Below are 17,463 nucleotides of genomic sequence, written 5' to 3'. Positions count from 1 at the left end.
CTTTAGTAGAAGAGTCACAGCACTCCATCCACTCCACCCAGGAATTCCTAAAAATCATCAAAAACACCAAAATAGAGGATACGAAACAATTATCTCATTTGACGTAACAGCACTGTTCACCTCCATCGACATCGACCTGGCAAAGGAAACACTTGCCACACTTTCAGAAGAGACCATCACACAAACCCCAACCACCATCAATCACATTACCAACAAAAACACGAAGCTAGTGGACCTGTGCCTCACCATCCACTTCACCTTCAACAACATAATCTACAAACAAACCAATAGCACACCCATGGGATCTCCGCTATTAGGATTCATAGCAGAAGCGGTAATGCAAAGACTAGAACAAACAGCCCTACCAACCATCAAACCAAAAATCTGGGTCTGCTACATAGATGACACCTTTGTCATCACAAAACAAAACAAGATAGAAGAGACATTTAACATTATCAACAACACCCTCACAGGCATAAAGTTCACCAAGGAGGAAGAAACCAACAACAAACTCGCATTCGTGGACGTCACAGTCGAAAGAACGGACAACGGAGAACTACAAACCTGCGTATACAGAAAACCAACAAACACTGACCAAATACTTAACTACACCAGCAACCATCCCAACACACAAACGAAACTGTATCGGAGCACTATTCCAACGAGCCACCTCACATTGCAGCACAGACAAACTTCGGAAAACAGAGAGCCACCTATACAACGTATTCAAGAAGAACGGATACTCAAAAAATACAGTCCGCGGATTCCTCAAGAACAAACCACGACAAACAGACCAAACACAGACAGAAACCCTAACCACCTTACCCATACATCAAAGAAGTTTCAGAAATGACAGCCAGACTACGAAGACCCCTCGGAATCCTAGTAGCACACAAACCCACCAACACACTCAAACAAAATCTAACCAACTTAAAAGACCCAGTACATCCCATGAAGAAAACCAATGTCGTCTACAAAATTCCATGCAAGGACTGCCACAAACACGACGTAGGACAAACAGGAAGAAAGTTAGCCACCAGGATACACGAACACCAGCTAGCCACAAAAAGACACGACCCTCTCTCCCTCGTAGCCCTACACACGGAAGAAAAAAAAACACCATTTCGACTGGGATAACACATCTATCCTAGGACAGGCTAAGCAAAAGGCGAAAGTGAGGACTGCTGGAGATCAGAGCTGAAAAATGTGTTGCTGGAAAAGCACAGCAGGTCAGGCAGCATCCAAGGAGCAGGAGAATCGACGTTCTTCCTGAGGAAGGGCTTATGCCCGAAACGTCGATTCTCCTGCTCCTTGGATGCTGCCTGACCTGCTGCGCTTTTCCAGCAACACATTTTTCAGCACAGGCTAAGCAAAGACATGCCAGAGAATTCCTAGAGGCCTGGCACTCCAACCACAATGCCATAAACAAACACATAGATCTAGATACCATCTATCAACCCCCCAGAAAACAAACAGGAAATGACATCACCCCAACCCCAGGAACCCCATCCAGGAGAAAGATATAAATAGAAAGCAGGAGACAACAGCTTCGCTTCACTTGGAGGTCGCCACTGATATTATCTAGCCAGGTAATGAAACATCTGGATATCAAACCTATAGCTCAGCGAGCAAGCCTACACCCTAAGGTTACTTTGTAGTTGCACAGAACTTTGTAGTTTTCGTCATCACAAAGGGAGGTAATGGCCCAATGGTATTGTCACTGGACTGTTAATCCAAATACCCAAAGAATGTTCTGGGGACTGACGTTTGAATCATACCACAACTAATGGTGGAATTTGACTTCAATAAAAATCTGGAATTACATGTCTAATTGTGGCCACAAATCTATTGTTGATCGTCGCAAAAATCTTCTGGTTCACTAATGCTTTAGTGGAGCTAAATCTGGTTCCTTTTATGGGCGGAATCTGCCATCCTCACCTAGTCTTGCCTGCATGTGACTCCAGACCCACAGAAATGACTCTTGACTGCCCTTTGGGCATTTAGGGATGGGCAGTGTGAGTACACAGTGGCTCAGTGGTTAGTACTGCTGCCTTAGAGCGCCAGTGACTGGGCTCGATTCCACCCTTGGGCGACTGTCTGTGTGAACTGGAGTTTATGCATTTTCCCTGTGTCTGCCTGGGCTTCTCCAGCTGCTTCATTTTCCTCCCATAGTCCAAAGATGTGCCAGTTAGGTGGATTAGCTATGGGAAATGCAGGGTTACACGGATAGGGTAGGGGGCTTTGTGTCTAGGTGGGATGTTCTTTGAAGGGTCTGTGTGGACTCGCTGGGCAGAATGGCCTGCTTTCATGTTGTAGGGATACAGTGATTATATAAATGAATGCTGGTCTAGCTAATGATGCCCTCATCTTAAGATTGAATTTAAAAATACACTATAGGATGTGCTTGTCCTGGCAGGGTTGCAGATAAGATTTACGAAGGTAGTGTCTGGGATTTAGCTATGCAAAGAGGCTGGACGAGCTCAAGTTGTTTTCTTTAGACCAGAGAAGGTTGATGGGAGGGGGGCCTCATAGAGATGTGTAAGATTGAGAAGCATAAGAAGGGTGGATAGAAAAGGGCCAGTAACATGGGGGCATAATTTTAAGGTGCAAGACAGGAGGTTTAGAGTGGACTTGACAAAAACTATCACACCTAGAAGGTCTGGAATGCACTGTCTGAGAGAGGTATTTGAGGTGGGTAATCTCTCAACCTTTAAAAAAGTACTTGGATGAGCACTTGAAGTGTTTTAACATTCAAGGCTATGGGACTAATGTAGTTTAGGATAAATAGACAAAGTCTTTTCCCTGGGGTTGGGGAGTCCAGAACTAGAGGGCATAGGTTTAGGATGAGAGGGGAAAGATATAAAAGAGACCTAAGGGCAAGTTTTTCACACCCACAGGGTGGTACGTGTATGGAATGAGCTGCCAGAGGACGTGGTGGAGGCTAGTACATTTGCAACATTTAAAAGGCATTTGGGATGGGTATATGGGTAGGAAGGGTTTGGAGGGATATGGGCCAGATGCTGGCAGGTGGGACTAGATTGGTTGGGATATCTGGTCGGCATGGACAAGTTGGACTGAAGGGTCTGTTTCCATGTTGTACATCTCTATGACTCTAGTCAGATACTGTGAACTGAAAGAGCAGGAACCCCGGTTTGCAAACATTCTCCCTGGAATGTAACCAGTATATTCACGAAAGTGCATTAGTCTTAGTCAGTGGGCATTATCACCTCTGAGTCAGAGGTTGTGGATTCAAGTTGCTCTCTGGAGAGCAAAAAAGTCAAGACTGCTACTTCAGTACTGAGGAACAGCTGCGCTGTTGGCATCTCGGGTACAGGTATAATATGGCAGTGTTTCAAAAAGAGCTGACTCTCTTGTCTTTTTGACCCAATACATTTGTCCCTCAACCAACATGATTTAAATATTTAAATATTTTTAAAGTCTTTGTGTATTTGCCATCTCCAGTTTTGCGGCCCTTAGGTTAAAGTGGCACTGGACATCAGTCTATCTTATTCCTGGTTGAAAGCACACTTGTTTAAAGGTTTCTGTTATCCTTTCCTCCCCTCCCTATTTGTTCTTTCTAAGTGCCCAGCACTGAGGCAGAGCAGAACTGGCAGTTGTCAGTATTAGTGTTTTTGACACCACAAAGCACCATCACTTTGAGGGCAAGGATAGTGAGGTAAAGCTATTACAAAGATAACAGCAACAAAACCTTCCATTTTTAGAGCATCTGTGAATGGAGATATCACCATTGCGTGATTTGCAGCTATACATTAAAATGGACTGATTGATAAGTGTCTGTGATCAGATCCACAAGAACAAACAAAAATTCTTGATTTAAACAAGGTTTTAAATTCTAATTCAATGCCTACTTTTTTGTGGATGGGGGAGGGGGAAGGAAGTGTAACTACGTGCCCAATCCTTGCTACTGTAATGTGGACCATTTAATCCTTGAAGATAGAATAGGAATCTGGAACTAATTAGAAACGAGTGTTTCTTACATTTCATAAAGAATTCATATTTATCCGTTCTAAATTTGATCAAATGAAAAACAGCCTCATCAGTGAAGCCCCACTTGCTGGAATGTTGACATTAAACCACCGTTTGAAGAAATCCATTTCCAAGTAAACTACTAGCTAGAAGTACAACTGAAAGAAACAAACACATCCTAACCTTTCCTCAGTGAATGAAGACCATTCACAAAGCAGTTTGTCTTTAAGTTTCAGATACCTACATGCCTGCTTTATTTTTATTCGAGGTTTGAAATATTTAAAGTTTCCCCCTTTAAATCTAGTTATTTAAGGACTCTTGCATTTACAGGTAACCTGTTAAGAAAAGATAAATTTAGCAAATCATAGCATGCGTTTACGTATCTGTTGTTTTTTGTTTCAGGCAGAGATTCTAACAGGCATTGAAGTGTGCAACATTGAGGATGCTGGAAAGGCAGGCTCCATACTGCTGGAGAAGGGCTGCGGTTCGGTGATCATCACTCTGGGAGCAGAGGGCAGTGTGCTAATGTCACAGGGCAAACGGACTCCTCACTATATTCCCACAAAAAAAGTAAAGGCAGTGGATACTACGGTATGCTTTGAGGTTTAACAGTTCTGCTCCAGGGTATAATTGAAAGAACAAAGTGCTGAATAATTGTACAAACCTTTGGACAGAACATTGAGACTATTTTGTGGTTAAACATGATATCATTCTTGCATTCCTTGATAAAACACTGTTCAAAGACTTCAACCTTTCATTTCAAGCAAGAAGTTAGATGAAATTTCAAATTAGAAAAACACTTCAGATAATAGTACATAACTGAGCAAATTGCCTGAAGCTTAGATATGATCTTAAAGGGTATGGCAGTTTTACAACCTTTAGCTAGTTTTGAGCTACTGAATTTTCATTGTCTCAATTGATTGTTTCTGTCAGGCAGATGAAGTCTGCCTTCCCTATCTATAACTCCCACCCTCCTCCACATCTACAAATTATTTTGAACAAACATTTCCCTTTTTGGAGATTTAACATTGCCCAGTTTTGAGCAGGGAATTGATTTGATATGAAACCAGTGACAATTTTATCCTGATGTGTTGCAATGGATTCAAAAGCACAAAATGCTCTTTTACTTGTGCCTTTTGGATTTCACAAAAGGCTATTGCTTCTCAGATGGATGCAACCTGTAAGCTGTTAAGATGCAGAAAAGAAGTTCTGGCCTGTCATGGGATAGATGAAGCAGAGCTGTATGAAGCCTGGTTAACTAGGAAGACCAGAGAGGCTTCCTAACTTGCAAGGTCAAACAGACCTCATACCTTATCAGCAATGCCACCCACTTTTCTATTAAACTTAATCTGTCTTATTTGGGTTAAAAATTGAAAGATAGCTCATTATTATACAAATGAATCAGAAGAGCAATTAATCATTATTTTTATTTATTTATTTGTAACTGTTGTGGATTGCAGTAATTTTAAGTAATGGTCTTAATAGCCTAGCCTGACTTGGACAATATTTTCAAAACAAAGTCCAAAAACCTGGAATAGAGTAGAATAGCGTTTATTGTCACATATTGTCAATGAGTATACTGAAATGTTTATACGTCACCAATTACAGCATTGATTTAGACACAAAAGTACCTAGGCACAGCTTCTTTAAGTTACATGATCTTTAGACAACAGAGATATAAAATGTCCAGCATTACAGAAATAAAAGTTCAGAGGAGCAGACCATGCTAGCACCTAGCTTCCAGTCCACTCTGGGCCCTGGCTCCACTCCATGCCAGCAACATGCCACACCGGGAGCCTGCTGCAGGAGGCTGGAGGGTTGCCATATCACACCAGGAGGCTCCTACAGGAGAAGGCTGCTACGCCAGGCCAGAAGGACAAACACCACATCTGGAGGTCGCTGTGCCAAGTTGGGCGGTTGCAACACCTCTGGACAGCTGTGCCAGGCCGGGAGGAAGCCACGTCACGCCGGGAGACTGCCGTGCCAGGCCAAGAGGCTGCTACAAGAAACCACTGTGCCAGAGGCCAGGAATCACTTGTGGGAGGCTGGGAGTCAAAGAGGGGAAAAAAGGAGGAGGACAAAACAAAAAAAGCACTAAGAGGAAGAAAAGAAGAAGAAAAACAGGCAGAGCGGACAAGCTCCGGCTGGAGCGTCCTCAGTTGCCGCCAACATTAGTCGTGCGGTATGGATGAGTCCATACCTCAAATACATTTACTCTTGCAAGGTGTTTTTAAAAATGTAAACACTGTAATTTGACAGTAAGCAAACTTGGTGTCCAATTAATATTGTTGATTGTTTCCAGGTGGTGATAGTGACATAGGCTGGCAGCAGCCATATTTGAACCTGTCTTTGCCATGCAGGATAAAGCAGTCAACTTTCTAGGAGGTGTTTGAAAAGTTAATTACAGAAAATAAAATCTCATGTGTAGGTGGTAACACACTGATATGGATAGATGGGCTGACAGGAAATTGAAAGTCACATAAGTAGGTTATTTTCTGGTTGGCAAGCTGTTTCATGTGCTGAGGCACCAAATTTTAACAATTTATGTAATTGTTGGACGAAGGAACAAATTATTTCGTTGCCGAATTTTCTGATGATATAAAGACGAGTACGAACCTAAGTTGTATGGAGGATGTAAGGATGCTTCAAAGCGATATTTCTAGGCCAACAGTGGGCAAATATCCAGCAAATAGAGTATAACGTGGGAAAAGTGAAATTGTCCATTTCAGGCAAATAAAAAAAAGCATGTTATCTAAATATTGCAAGGTTTCAGAGATCTGAGATACAATTCTCGAATGAGATGTGTTTCTTCATTTCAACGTGTATTTCAAGTAAAGAACTTTCTAGTAGTTCTTCATATCAAGATGGAGCAGATTCTGTTGACAAACTGTGATGACTTTGGAAAGATCTACTAGGTGTCTGGGTTTACTGTAATATATTTATTTATGTAGTTTTAAGGCAGTTACTTTTAAGGTAAAGGGTACTAATAGGGTTTTAGTAGAACTACAACTTGGAATTTTCTAACTTGGTGAATTCTTCAATTCAGGAAGGATTTGTTTTGGGTAATGCATCACTTTCAGATGATTGTGTTGTAAACTAAGATGGTATACAGTAAAAATAATGAGTGATGTTGGTGTGTCAGGTTTAACTTTTGCTCGAGCTTCTTCTCATGCAGTTTTATGCTGATCTATATACAAGACTCAAATACAACTTCATATCTGAAGGAAATCTGTGAGAATCACTCCCACATCTTTGAACAAACTGCAAGAAAAAGCATAATGTCACATAGGTATTTCTCTCCTTCACCTTTAGCCTTTGACCTATTCAAGGGGCGGCTCAGTGGTTAGCACTGCTGCCTCGCAGCACCAGAGTCCCAGGTTTGATTCCAGTCTCGGATGACTGTCTGTGTGGAATTTGCACGTTCTCCCAGTGTCTGCGGGGGTTTCCTCTGGGTGCTCCAGTTTTCTCCCACAGTCCAAAGATGTGCAGGTTAGGTGAGTTGGCCTTGCTAAATTGTCCATAGTGTTAGTTGCATGAGTCAGAGGGAAATGGGTCTGGGTGGGTTACTCTTCGGAGGGTCAGTGTGAACTGGCTGGGCTGAAGAGCCTGTTTCCACACTGTAGGGAATCTAATCTAATCTATTCCTTTGAACATTTGACCTTTTGGACTATTCAGTAACCTTGCAACTGTCCACATCCATTCACTGACCCCCTTTTGAACAATATGACCTCCTCTGATTTCCCCCCAACTCTCCCAAATTGGCCAGACGCTTTCATCAATTCCCACCTCCCAACCTTCAATGTTCCCCATCATCCCCCATACTCTTTCCACACAAAACCATCTGACCTCCATGATCCCCCAATATTGACACCTCTGTAACTTGATTTTTCACCCCACCATCCTCGCACTGTGCTACCTTATCCTGTGACAGTAATAAACCAATGTATTTGTGAGAAAGATATTTGCAAGAATGGTTTCAGTAATGAGGACAGCTTGAAGTTGGGACTGTCAATCTTGGCGGCTGAAAGGAGATTCAAAATCATGGGAGGGATGGATTGAATAAATAGGAAGATGATGTTCCCACCTATAGAAGAGAAAAGTACAAAGAGGGCATGGATTTCAAGTGATGTGCAAATGAAGTAATGGTAATGTGAGAAAAATATTTCTGGAATATACCCTGAAAACGTAGCAGCAATAAATGCTGGCCAGCTAGCGATACCCACATCCCACAAATGATTTTTTGTTTTAAAAAAAAAGCAGTTTCAATTGAGGCATTCAAAAAGGCATTCGATTATTATTTGGATAGAAATGGTGTGCAGGGATATAAGGAAAAGGCAGGAGGTCAGCACTAGGTAATAGAACCTTGGGCCGAATGACCTCCTTCAGCATCGTAATGGTTCTGTGATACCGGGAAGATAAAATGGAAACTCTGGACAGTAAATAAGCCATCCTAGAACAGTGGCAACATTCTGTCTTTAGATCACAATTGAATAAATTTCCTATTATACTCCACAACTGGTGTTCAATTCCACTGATTTTATTAGCATCGCATACCAAGTGAGAAGCGTAATAACAGGTGGCTAATACCATACCACCTTTTTGATACCACTGCTGAAAACCAATTTTTTGGCATCATGTTGACCAGGAAAAAGCACCCTCGAACTTGGGATTTTCATTTCCAGGTGACAGCTTTAATGAGGAACGTGGTAGGCAACCTGGGAAACAGCACAGACACTGCTGGTTACAGGGGTAGGAAAGCAGAAGGCCAACCTGAGTGTGTTAGCACTTTGTAGAATATATGAAAAGAGAGAAAAGAACCCTCATCCTTGCATACTCCCCATGGCATATTCATGATACCTGTGCCACCACATGCCCTCCATCCAACCCCATGGTCACTATTCTATGCTCTATAACCATAACACCTTTAAATCCTCTTTGTCAATCCATGTCTTCAACCCACCCAATTCCCTATTATAGTAGTGCCAACTCTGTCAGTATTCATTTTGGGCAGAGCACAGGACTCAAGCTGTAATGAGATAAAATTACCTGTTGAAGAATTAACTGTAGTTAAAAAAAAACTGATAAACCTACACTGGCCATATTTAACTTACTCTACTCCCTTACAAAAACGAGCATTGGAATTGATAGTCTCACTTCAAAGACTCTATAACCACTTGGAGTTGACAATTACATTGAAATGAGAGGCAACCAACTGTGATAATGATAGGTTGTTAAATCAGTTATGCGTGCTGAGTCTTTACTAATTTTGTGATGAAAGCCCTCAGGGCTATTTCAAAAGTTTTTCTTTTAATATATTCATTTACAGATGTCAGCCATATTCTTAAAACTCAGCAATCCATGGGAAATAGGTAAACCACTGTGTTCTTAGGAAGTGAATTCCAAGATTTTGACGAGCAATAGTGAAGGTATATCATTTTAGTTCCAAATCAGGATGGTGTGTAACTTGGTGGAAAACCTCCAGCTGGTGGTGATCGCATGCTTCTGCTACCCATTCCCCATCAGGCACAGGTTTCGAAGATGCCTGCTGAAAGATGCTGGATGAGTTTCTGCAGGGAATCTTGCAGATGGTATAAGCTACCACTGTGCATGGAGGTGGAAGGAGTAGAGAAGGTGGTGGATGGGGGTCAATAAAACAGATGCAGGCAATACTGGACAAACTTAGCAGATCTGGAAGCATCTATGGAGAGCAAAATAGACTTAGTTGTGAGTCTGGAACGATTCCTCTTCAGAACTGTTCAATCAGGCCTAGAAAGCTCTGGCTGCTACAGTGTGTAAATGCTGATGTTTTTGATGTTGTGTGATGTCATGTTGAGTTCTTTATGGCTTCTGACAATGGGGATACCTGAGAGTTCTGCAAACAATCACCAGTTTTTTGATATATTCTACAATGCCCCTGTATGAGTGTGATTCTTATCCTGCATCTCCCATGTTAGAACAGGACTCCAGAACTTTCAATTTGCTGTTTCAGAGCCAGTGATTTTTGATGGCATGCAGTCTGTCTATATTTCATTTGCTTTCGTGTTTTAAATACCACCTTTCCCTGCACTGGGGTCCATTATTGCCACAAGAATTTTGCATAGCACCATGAGACAATTTGAATAAAAATAAGTTTAAAAGGCATCCCCAGACTAGTCACCCTCTGAAAGAAAACTAAATTCACTTTTCAGATAGAATCTTTTGCCAAAATCAAAACATTTGATTTTTCCCATCAGAAGTTCACGAATTTGGCAAATGCTTCCCAATTTTCTGTTTAATTTCTAAACTTTTGGGGTGTTGTGTGGGGTACTTTCGAATTTTTTGCCAGGTTGCATTTCGTTACAACTAAATGGCTTTATTAAATGTCACGGAATATTATTTTTCAGCTTGCACTAGATATGGTCCCTTAGGCTTTACATCTTTAACATGATACAACACAGTGATTTTATTATCATGCAGTTAATTTCTGGCTACCTCTACAATGTTACATAATGATAATCAAACTCAAAGCCTGTACAATGCTTACTGCATTGTTCTTGCAAGCTGATTCAGGGCCTTCATTAAATTAGAATGCATACTGAAAAACGTTTACATCTCCTGTCATCCAGCACAGAGAATCTCACAGTAAGGGTTCTAACAACAAGATAATGTGAGAGATCTTCAAGCACCTTTTTTTAAACAATGCAAACTTCTTGAGTCAATACAATAATTATAACTTTAGTTCTCATGTTACATGATATCTGATGCAGTAATTGCAGGGTAATTTTGATGCTGTATTGCAGTTTCTCAGCACTACAGATTTAGTGTTGGTTAAAGTTGTTGTCATAGAGTCATACAGCATGGAAACAGACCCTTCGGTATACAGATCTGAAAATGTGTTGCTGGAAAAGCGCAGCAGGTCAGGCAGCATCCAAGGAACAGGAGAATCAACGTTTTGGGCATAAGCCCTTCTTCAAGAATGAGGAAAGTGTGTCCAGCAGGCTAAGATAAAAGGTAGGGAGGAGGGACTTGGGGGAGGAGCATTTCCAACGCCTCTCCCCCAGGTCCCTCCTCCCTACCTTTTATCTTCGCCTGCTGGACACACTTTCCTCATTCCTGAAGAAGGGCTTATGCCCGAAACGTCGATTCTCCTGTTCTTTGGATGCTGCCTGACCTGCTGCGCTTTTCCAGCAACACATTTTCAGCTCTGATCTCCAGTCCTCACTTTCTTCTTCGGTAAACAGATCCTTGCCAACCATAATCCCAAACTAAACTAGTCCCACCTTCCTGCACTTGGTCCATATTCCTGCAAACACTTCTTATTCATGTACTTATCCAAATGTCTTAAATGTTGCATCTGTACCTGCAGTACCACTTCCTCAAGAAGTTCATTCCACACATGAACCACTCTGTGTGTTTTAAAAAACATTTGCCCCTACTGTCTTTTTAAAATCTTTTTCCTCTCACTTTAAAAATATGCCCCCACTCAAGGTAAATGGCAGGTGTCTTTTGCCTAAGCTATACCCTCTGATTTTAAAAACCTCTGTAAGGTCACCCATCAACCACCTATGCTCCAGTGAAAAAAGTCCCAGCTTCTCCTTTTATAACTCAAACTCTCCATTCCTGGCAACATCCTGCTAAATCTCACCTGAACCCTCCAGCTTAATAATATCCTTCCTGTAACAGGGTGACCAGCACCAGACACAGCACTCCAGAAGAGGCCTCATCAACGTCCTTTATAACCTCTTATACACGAAGGTCTGAACAATGAAGGAAGTGTGCAAAACACCTTCTTAACCACCATGCCCAAATGTAACATAAACTTCAAAGAATGATGTACCTGAACCCCCTAGGTCTCTCGGTTTGACAACACTATCCAAGGCCCTACTTTTAATTGAATAATTTCTGCTCTTGTTTGTTTTACCAAAATGTAATATCTTGCATTTGACCTGGAGCGTCGGAGGCTGAGGGGTGACCTTATAGAGGTTTACAAAATTATGAGGAGCATGGACAGGGTAAACGAGCAAAGTCTTTTCCCTGGTGTCGGGGAGTCCAGAACTAGAGGGCATAGGTTTAGGGTGAGAGGGGAAAGATATAAAAGAGACCTAAGGGGCAACTTTTTCACGTGGTATGAGTATGGAATGAGCTGCCAGAGGTAGTGGTGGAGGCTGGTACAATTGCAACATTTAGAAGGCATTTGGATGGGTATATGAATAGGAAGGGTTTGGAAGGATATCGACTGGGTGCTGGCAGGTGGGACTAGATTGGCATGATTGAGATATCTAGTTGGCATGGACGGGTTGGACCAAAGAGTTTGTTTCTATGCTGTGCATCTCTATGACTCTAAATTAAAATCCATCTTCCACTCTTCAGGCTATTGAATCAATTCATCAAGATCTCTTTGTAATCTTAGATCACCACCTCCAAAGGAGCAGCACTCTGAAAGCTAGTGTTTCCGAATAAACCTGTTGGACCATAACCTGCTGTTGTGTGATTTTTAACTTTGTCCACCCCCATTCAACACCAGCTCCTCCAAATCATGGCCACCAATTTTGGTGTCATCTGCAAACTTACTAACCATGCCTCTGTGTTCTCATCTAAATCATTTATATAAATGAAAACAAAAGAGGACCCAGCACTAATCCTTCTGGAATACTGCTGATAACAGGCCTCCAGTCTAAAAAAAACCCTCTACCATCACTCTCTCCATTTTGCCTTAAAGCCAATTTTGTATCCAATTGGCAAACTCACCCAGTGATCTAACTTTACTAAGTAGTCTACCACGCGGAATTTTGTCAAAAGCTTTACTACAGTTCAAGTAAACGATGTCTACCACTCTGACCTCATCAATCTTCTTGGTTACTTCCTCAAAAAACTCACTCAAGCTTGTGAGACATAATTTCCTTCACACAAAACCATGCTGACTATGCCTAATTATTCCTTACCCCTCTTTAATGTGTATTAATCCTATCTTTCAGAGTCACCTCCAACAACTTGCCCACCACCAAATTCAGACTCTCCGATCTATAGTTTCCATTCTGCTTCTTACATCCATTCTTTAATGCATAATATGGGCCACTCTCCATTCATCTGGCACCTCACCTGTAGTTATAGATTATGCAAATATTTCTGCAAGGGGTCCTGCAATGTCCTCCCTAACATCCCACAATGTCTTGGGATGTACTGGATCAGATCCCAGAGATTTATCCACCTTTTATATTTTCTAAGACCTCCAGCACTTCCTCTTCTGTAATGTGAACTGTTTTCAGAAGATCAATATATATTCCCTGAGTTCTCCAGCTTCCACTTCATTCTCCGTGGCAAAAACTGATGTGAAATATTCATTTAATGTCTGTCCCAACTCCTAAGATTCAATAAAAAAACACCCAGTTGTCTACATCTAAAGTATGATTCATTTTTATTCTGGACTGCATCCAGAAAATTGCATCCCTCGCAACTGGTCAGTCTGTACAAGTGAGTGCAATAGGTAAAATATAGATCCTGTGTGTGTACATCTCCAGCAATTCCATTACAAGTTGATGACATCACATTTTTAATTTTTCAAGTGTACTGACAATGCCGCAGAATATCTGGTTTGGTTCCTAATTGGTGCTGAGTCAGCTGCTCATAGTTGAGGCAGTAATAGCAGCTTAGCAACAATTGACCTTAGCTCCTGCACAAAGGAGGGATAAAATCAACCAATACTTTCCACTCCTGATTTCTGTCTCTTCACCACTGTTGGAAAGAACATGTGAGTACATATTTGGCTGAGAAAACAGGCTTGGGCTTGGTTGAAAAGTTAAGAGAGGAAAGGAGAGCGTTGTTAAAATTTGTTGCACTCGAGTAATGTTGACATCACAGCATTGACATTGTTCCATACTTGTGTTTATTTCTTCAAAGAATCCACTAAACTGTATTAAGTTGAATATTGCTGAGAGAAAAAAACACATTTTATTGAAGTTTTTCACCCTGCAGGCATCAGAAAGAGTGCCAGTATAAAGGAAACATTGTATACTGAATGTGAAAAAAATAGTTGACGCGACATTATCATGAAGAATGAACGAGTTAGATGATGACTGACAGTTAACTGCAAGCTTTGTTTAAATTTAAACCGGGAGGTTTTTGTATAATTCATTCAGGAGATATGGTTGAACTGGTATTTATTGTGCATCCCTAATTGCCCTGGAGAAGGTAAGGTGAACTACTGTAGTCCGTTTAGTGTAAGTAAACCCACGATGCTATCAGGATGGGAGTTTCCAGGATTTTGACCTGGTGACAGTAAATAATTGGTTAGTGAGTGACTCTGATCAAGGAATTGCCCTGAGATATGTTCAGCTGACATAGCCCAACGTGTGTACAGTGTTTTTTTTAAAATCTGTATTAATCTGTGCAGGCTTCCAGTACATACAAGTGTGCCATGCTGCAAGCTAAACTGAAAATCTTAGACTGGTTATTAGTGTAATTCTTAGCACATTTAGGATTATTAGAGAAGCTAATTTTTATTTAAGTGGAGAAAGTCTGTAGAAAGCTGCAGCACTGGGCATTTGGATGCGTTCTACATAAATCACAAAGGCTGATATACACGTTTTGTCAGTAATAAAGACCTTTATTTCAAATGGAATGGAGTATAAAAATTGAGAAATCCTACTAAAAGTATACAAGGCAATAATGAGATGACACGTAGAATAATGTGAACAGCTTTGGCCTCCTTATCTAAGGAAAGATAAATTGTGATAGGAGACAGTCCAGAGAAGGTTGACTAGGTTGATGCTAAGCATGAAGAGATTTTCTATTATGGGGAATAAGCAGGTAAATTGAGTTGAGGATTATCAGATCAGCCATGACCTCATTGAATAGTGGAGTATACTCGATGGGCCAAATGGCCTACTTCTCCTCCTGTGTCTTATTTAATATATGTGTGATAGGATACCTTTTTTGGCTAGATAGTAGTATCTTGTTAGTGGCGAGCACAACTTGTGTTGCTGCTACATAGTATTAGTTTGACCTGCACAAATTGGTGAGCTACCAGAGGTAGAATCGGTACTCTTTCGGACTGAAGATACCTTCAGTCTTGTGTCTGTTTGCATTTGTGTGATCTAATCAGGGTTGTCATTATCTTAGTACCTGAATGTGCTGTCAAAAATCACTCCTAGCAATTCTGACAGGGCAACATTTCCTCAATATCATTCTGAAGTGTCAGCCTAGATTATATACTTGTAACTGGAATGGGCCTTGAACCCTTGTGTCTTAATCAGGGAAAAGATGTTGCTTGAGCCACGATGCCTCATAGTTATGATTTAATGTAAATAACACCAAATTTTTTTATAGTTTATGTAGTCAAAAGTCTAAAAACCGACTGCCTAATGTGGCCTAGAACTTTCTTTACCCCCTCCTTCCCATATTTCTCAATTGGCATTCCGAACTTAAATACTTCTTGGCGTGACCTGTGCTGAGACAGAGTTGAAAAATACAGCTCAACCAAATTTATGTATGTGATTGATCTAGGCTGATAATGGATGAGACTGATAAGACTGAAGGATGTCAGACTGCTGCAGACACTGAAATGCCTCTCATGCTCAGTGCCGCCTGTTGCTGAATTTTCCTTTTGAACCAGCTGCAGTTTGAGAAAGTCTCCGATAAAGCAGGAATTCTGATGGTTTACTGTATCTGTTTTGGATCCTTAGTTTCTGAGAAGCATTGAACACTAAGATGGTATTGGGCTCAGTCCTGTAGCAGACCCATTTTGAACTCAACTTAAATGTGTCCTTTGTTCTAAATAAACCTTTGTTCTAAAATTTTCTGAACTAATTCATTGTTAATTGAAAACTGAGTGGGACAGCTGTTTCTCTCTTAAAATTTTTTTTAAGAGCACACACATCAGGCCATCTGCAATGAAAGATACCAGCACTGCATCATTCATATTTAGCACTTCAACCTCTCTTTATTTCATTAAATATTTTAGATGACAATATACACAGAGTACAGATGTGTTCTTGAATTGAGACACTGATTAATTTTTTGGCTTTAGTATCACCTGTAGGTTAGCCTTTCACCCCTGTGGTGCTAATTTTATCTTTTATTTTAACATTTAAAAGGCATCTGGATCGGTATTGGAATAGGAAGGGTTTGGAGGGTTGAGGTGTGACATTCTAGAGGTTTACAAAATTATGAGGGGCATGGATAAGATAAAATGACAAAGTCTTTTCCCTGGGGTCAGGGAGTCCAGAACTAGAGGGCATAGGTTTAGGGTGAGAAGGGAAAGATATAAAAGAGACCTACAGGGCAAATGTTTCACACAGAGGGTGGTACGAATATGGAATGAGCTGCCAAAGGAAGTGGTGGAGGCTGGTACAATTGCAACATTTAAGAGGCATTTGGATGGTATATGAATAGGAAGAGTTTGAAGGGATATGGGCTGGGTGCTGGCAGGTAATACTAGATTGTGTTGGGATATCTGGTCGGCATGGACGGGTTGGACCGAAGGGTCTGTTTCCATGCTGTACATCTCTGTGACCTGCAAAACACTAACTGGAAAACTGACTGCAGAATGGATCTTCAATTGCATGTTGGACCATGGCTCAATATAATTTGTTAGGAAAGTTGGAGATTTGGAGGGGTTTGAGTTCTCTGATTTTAACTTTCTATTAATAAGGGTTACACTTATAACCTTGCCTTCTTCTCCAAGTCACAAATACAGCTATCACTTAAAGCCACTGACTTGAACTGTGTCCAAATGGCATGGAACCATTCTTCTAGCTGTTCTGGAGCAAGCCAGGAAATGGCTATGTCTTTCACAAGGAGGACAGTGTATGTGCAGTCTTTTATAGTTAAAATGTCAGTTATCCATTCAGTGATCTGTAAGAACTGTTAAGGGCTGAAGGTCTTGAATCAAGTTTATGCTACCTTGAAAGAACTATTTTTTTTCAGAGACCAACAACCTGATATGTATTAACCAACCTTTAATCTTTCATAGCGTAGGTTTATTTTCAGTGCTTGGCAGATCCCCTAGCTCATATAAGACAACAGTTTTTCCCCCCTTGTGTGCAATGCCTAATAAGAATACTGTGCATGTTTTTTTTAAAAAGTGCAACCCAGGCAGAAATCTAGAAATTAAACAGACAAAAAGATGAAAGAAGTTCAAGGTTCATCTAATTTGCTTCTCCCATCCGGCTAGTTGTATCATGCAGTAATAATGGAGTTGTTGACTAGACTATTTCATTTATCCTGAAACCGTTCTTTTACTTTTGCATACCACCCCCACTCCCACTGTGTAGTCTTGTTTTCACATCATCCATCTTCAAGTAAGAAGAGGTTAAATGGAAAAAGGGCATGAACTACATTTTGAGGCAGCTCCTTGCTGAGAAGGTACAAACACTGTTAAATGTGAATGAGTAATTTTCATCAGAAAGCAATGCCTTCTGCATCAACCATGCAGTGCATTTAAAATAAGCCCTTAAAAAGCATTCAGCTAATGAAAATAATAGATAAGCAGTCTATTAA

General features: G+C 40.9%; 1 protein-coding gene across 8 annotated transcripts in view; it reads left to right on the top strand.

Moving 5' to 3' along the window:
• Window positions 1-17,463, top strand: part of rbks (ribokinase) — a 271,611-nt gene that overhangs the window by 101,940 nt on the left and 152,208 nt on the right. For 6 of the 8 annotated variants that reach the window (XR_011953324.1, XM_072551283.1, XM_072551302.1 and 3 more), the window contains one exon: window positions 4,390-4,578. The exons of 1 other annotated variant lie outside the window; for it this stretch is intronic. Coding sequence is in view for 6 of the 7 variants with exons in the window: in XM_072551283.1 (XP_072407384.1) it covers window positions 4,390-4,578 (189 nt within the window). In the remaining variant the exon portion in view is untranslated. Of the gene's footprint in view, window positions 1-4,389; window positions 4,579-17,237; window positions 17,295-17,463 lie in introns of those variants that run through there. One more of the 8 variants, XM_072551292.1, reaches the window with a different exon arrangement.

This window comes from Chiloscyllium punctatum, chromosome 3 (assembly GCF_047496795.1).
Source record: "Chiloscyllium punctatum isolate Juve2018m chromosome 3, sChiPun1.3, whole genome shotgun sequence".
Taxonomy (NCBI): Eukaryota; Metazoa; Chordata; class Chondrichthyes; order Orectolobiformes; family Hemiscylliidae; genus Chiloscyllium; species Chiloscyllium punctatum.
The sequence above is the reverse complement of the archived record's forward strand: the minus strand, read 5'-3'. Positions and strand labels throughout refer to the sequence as shown.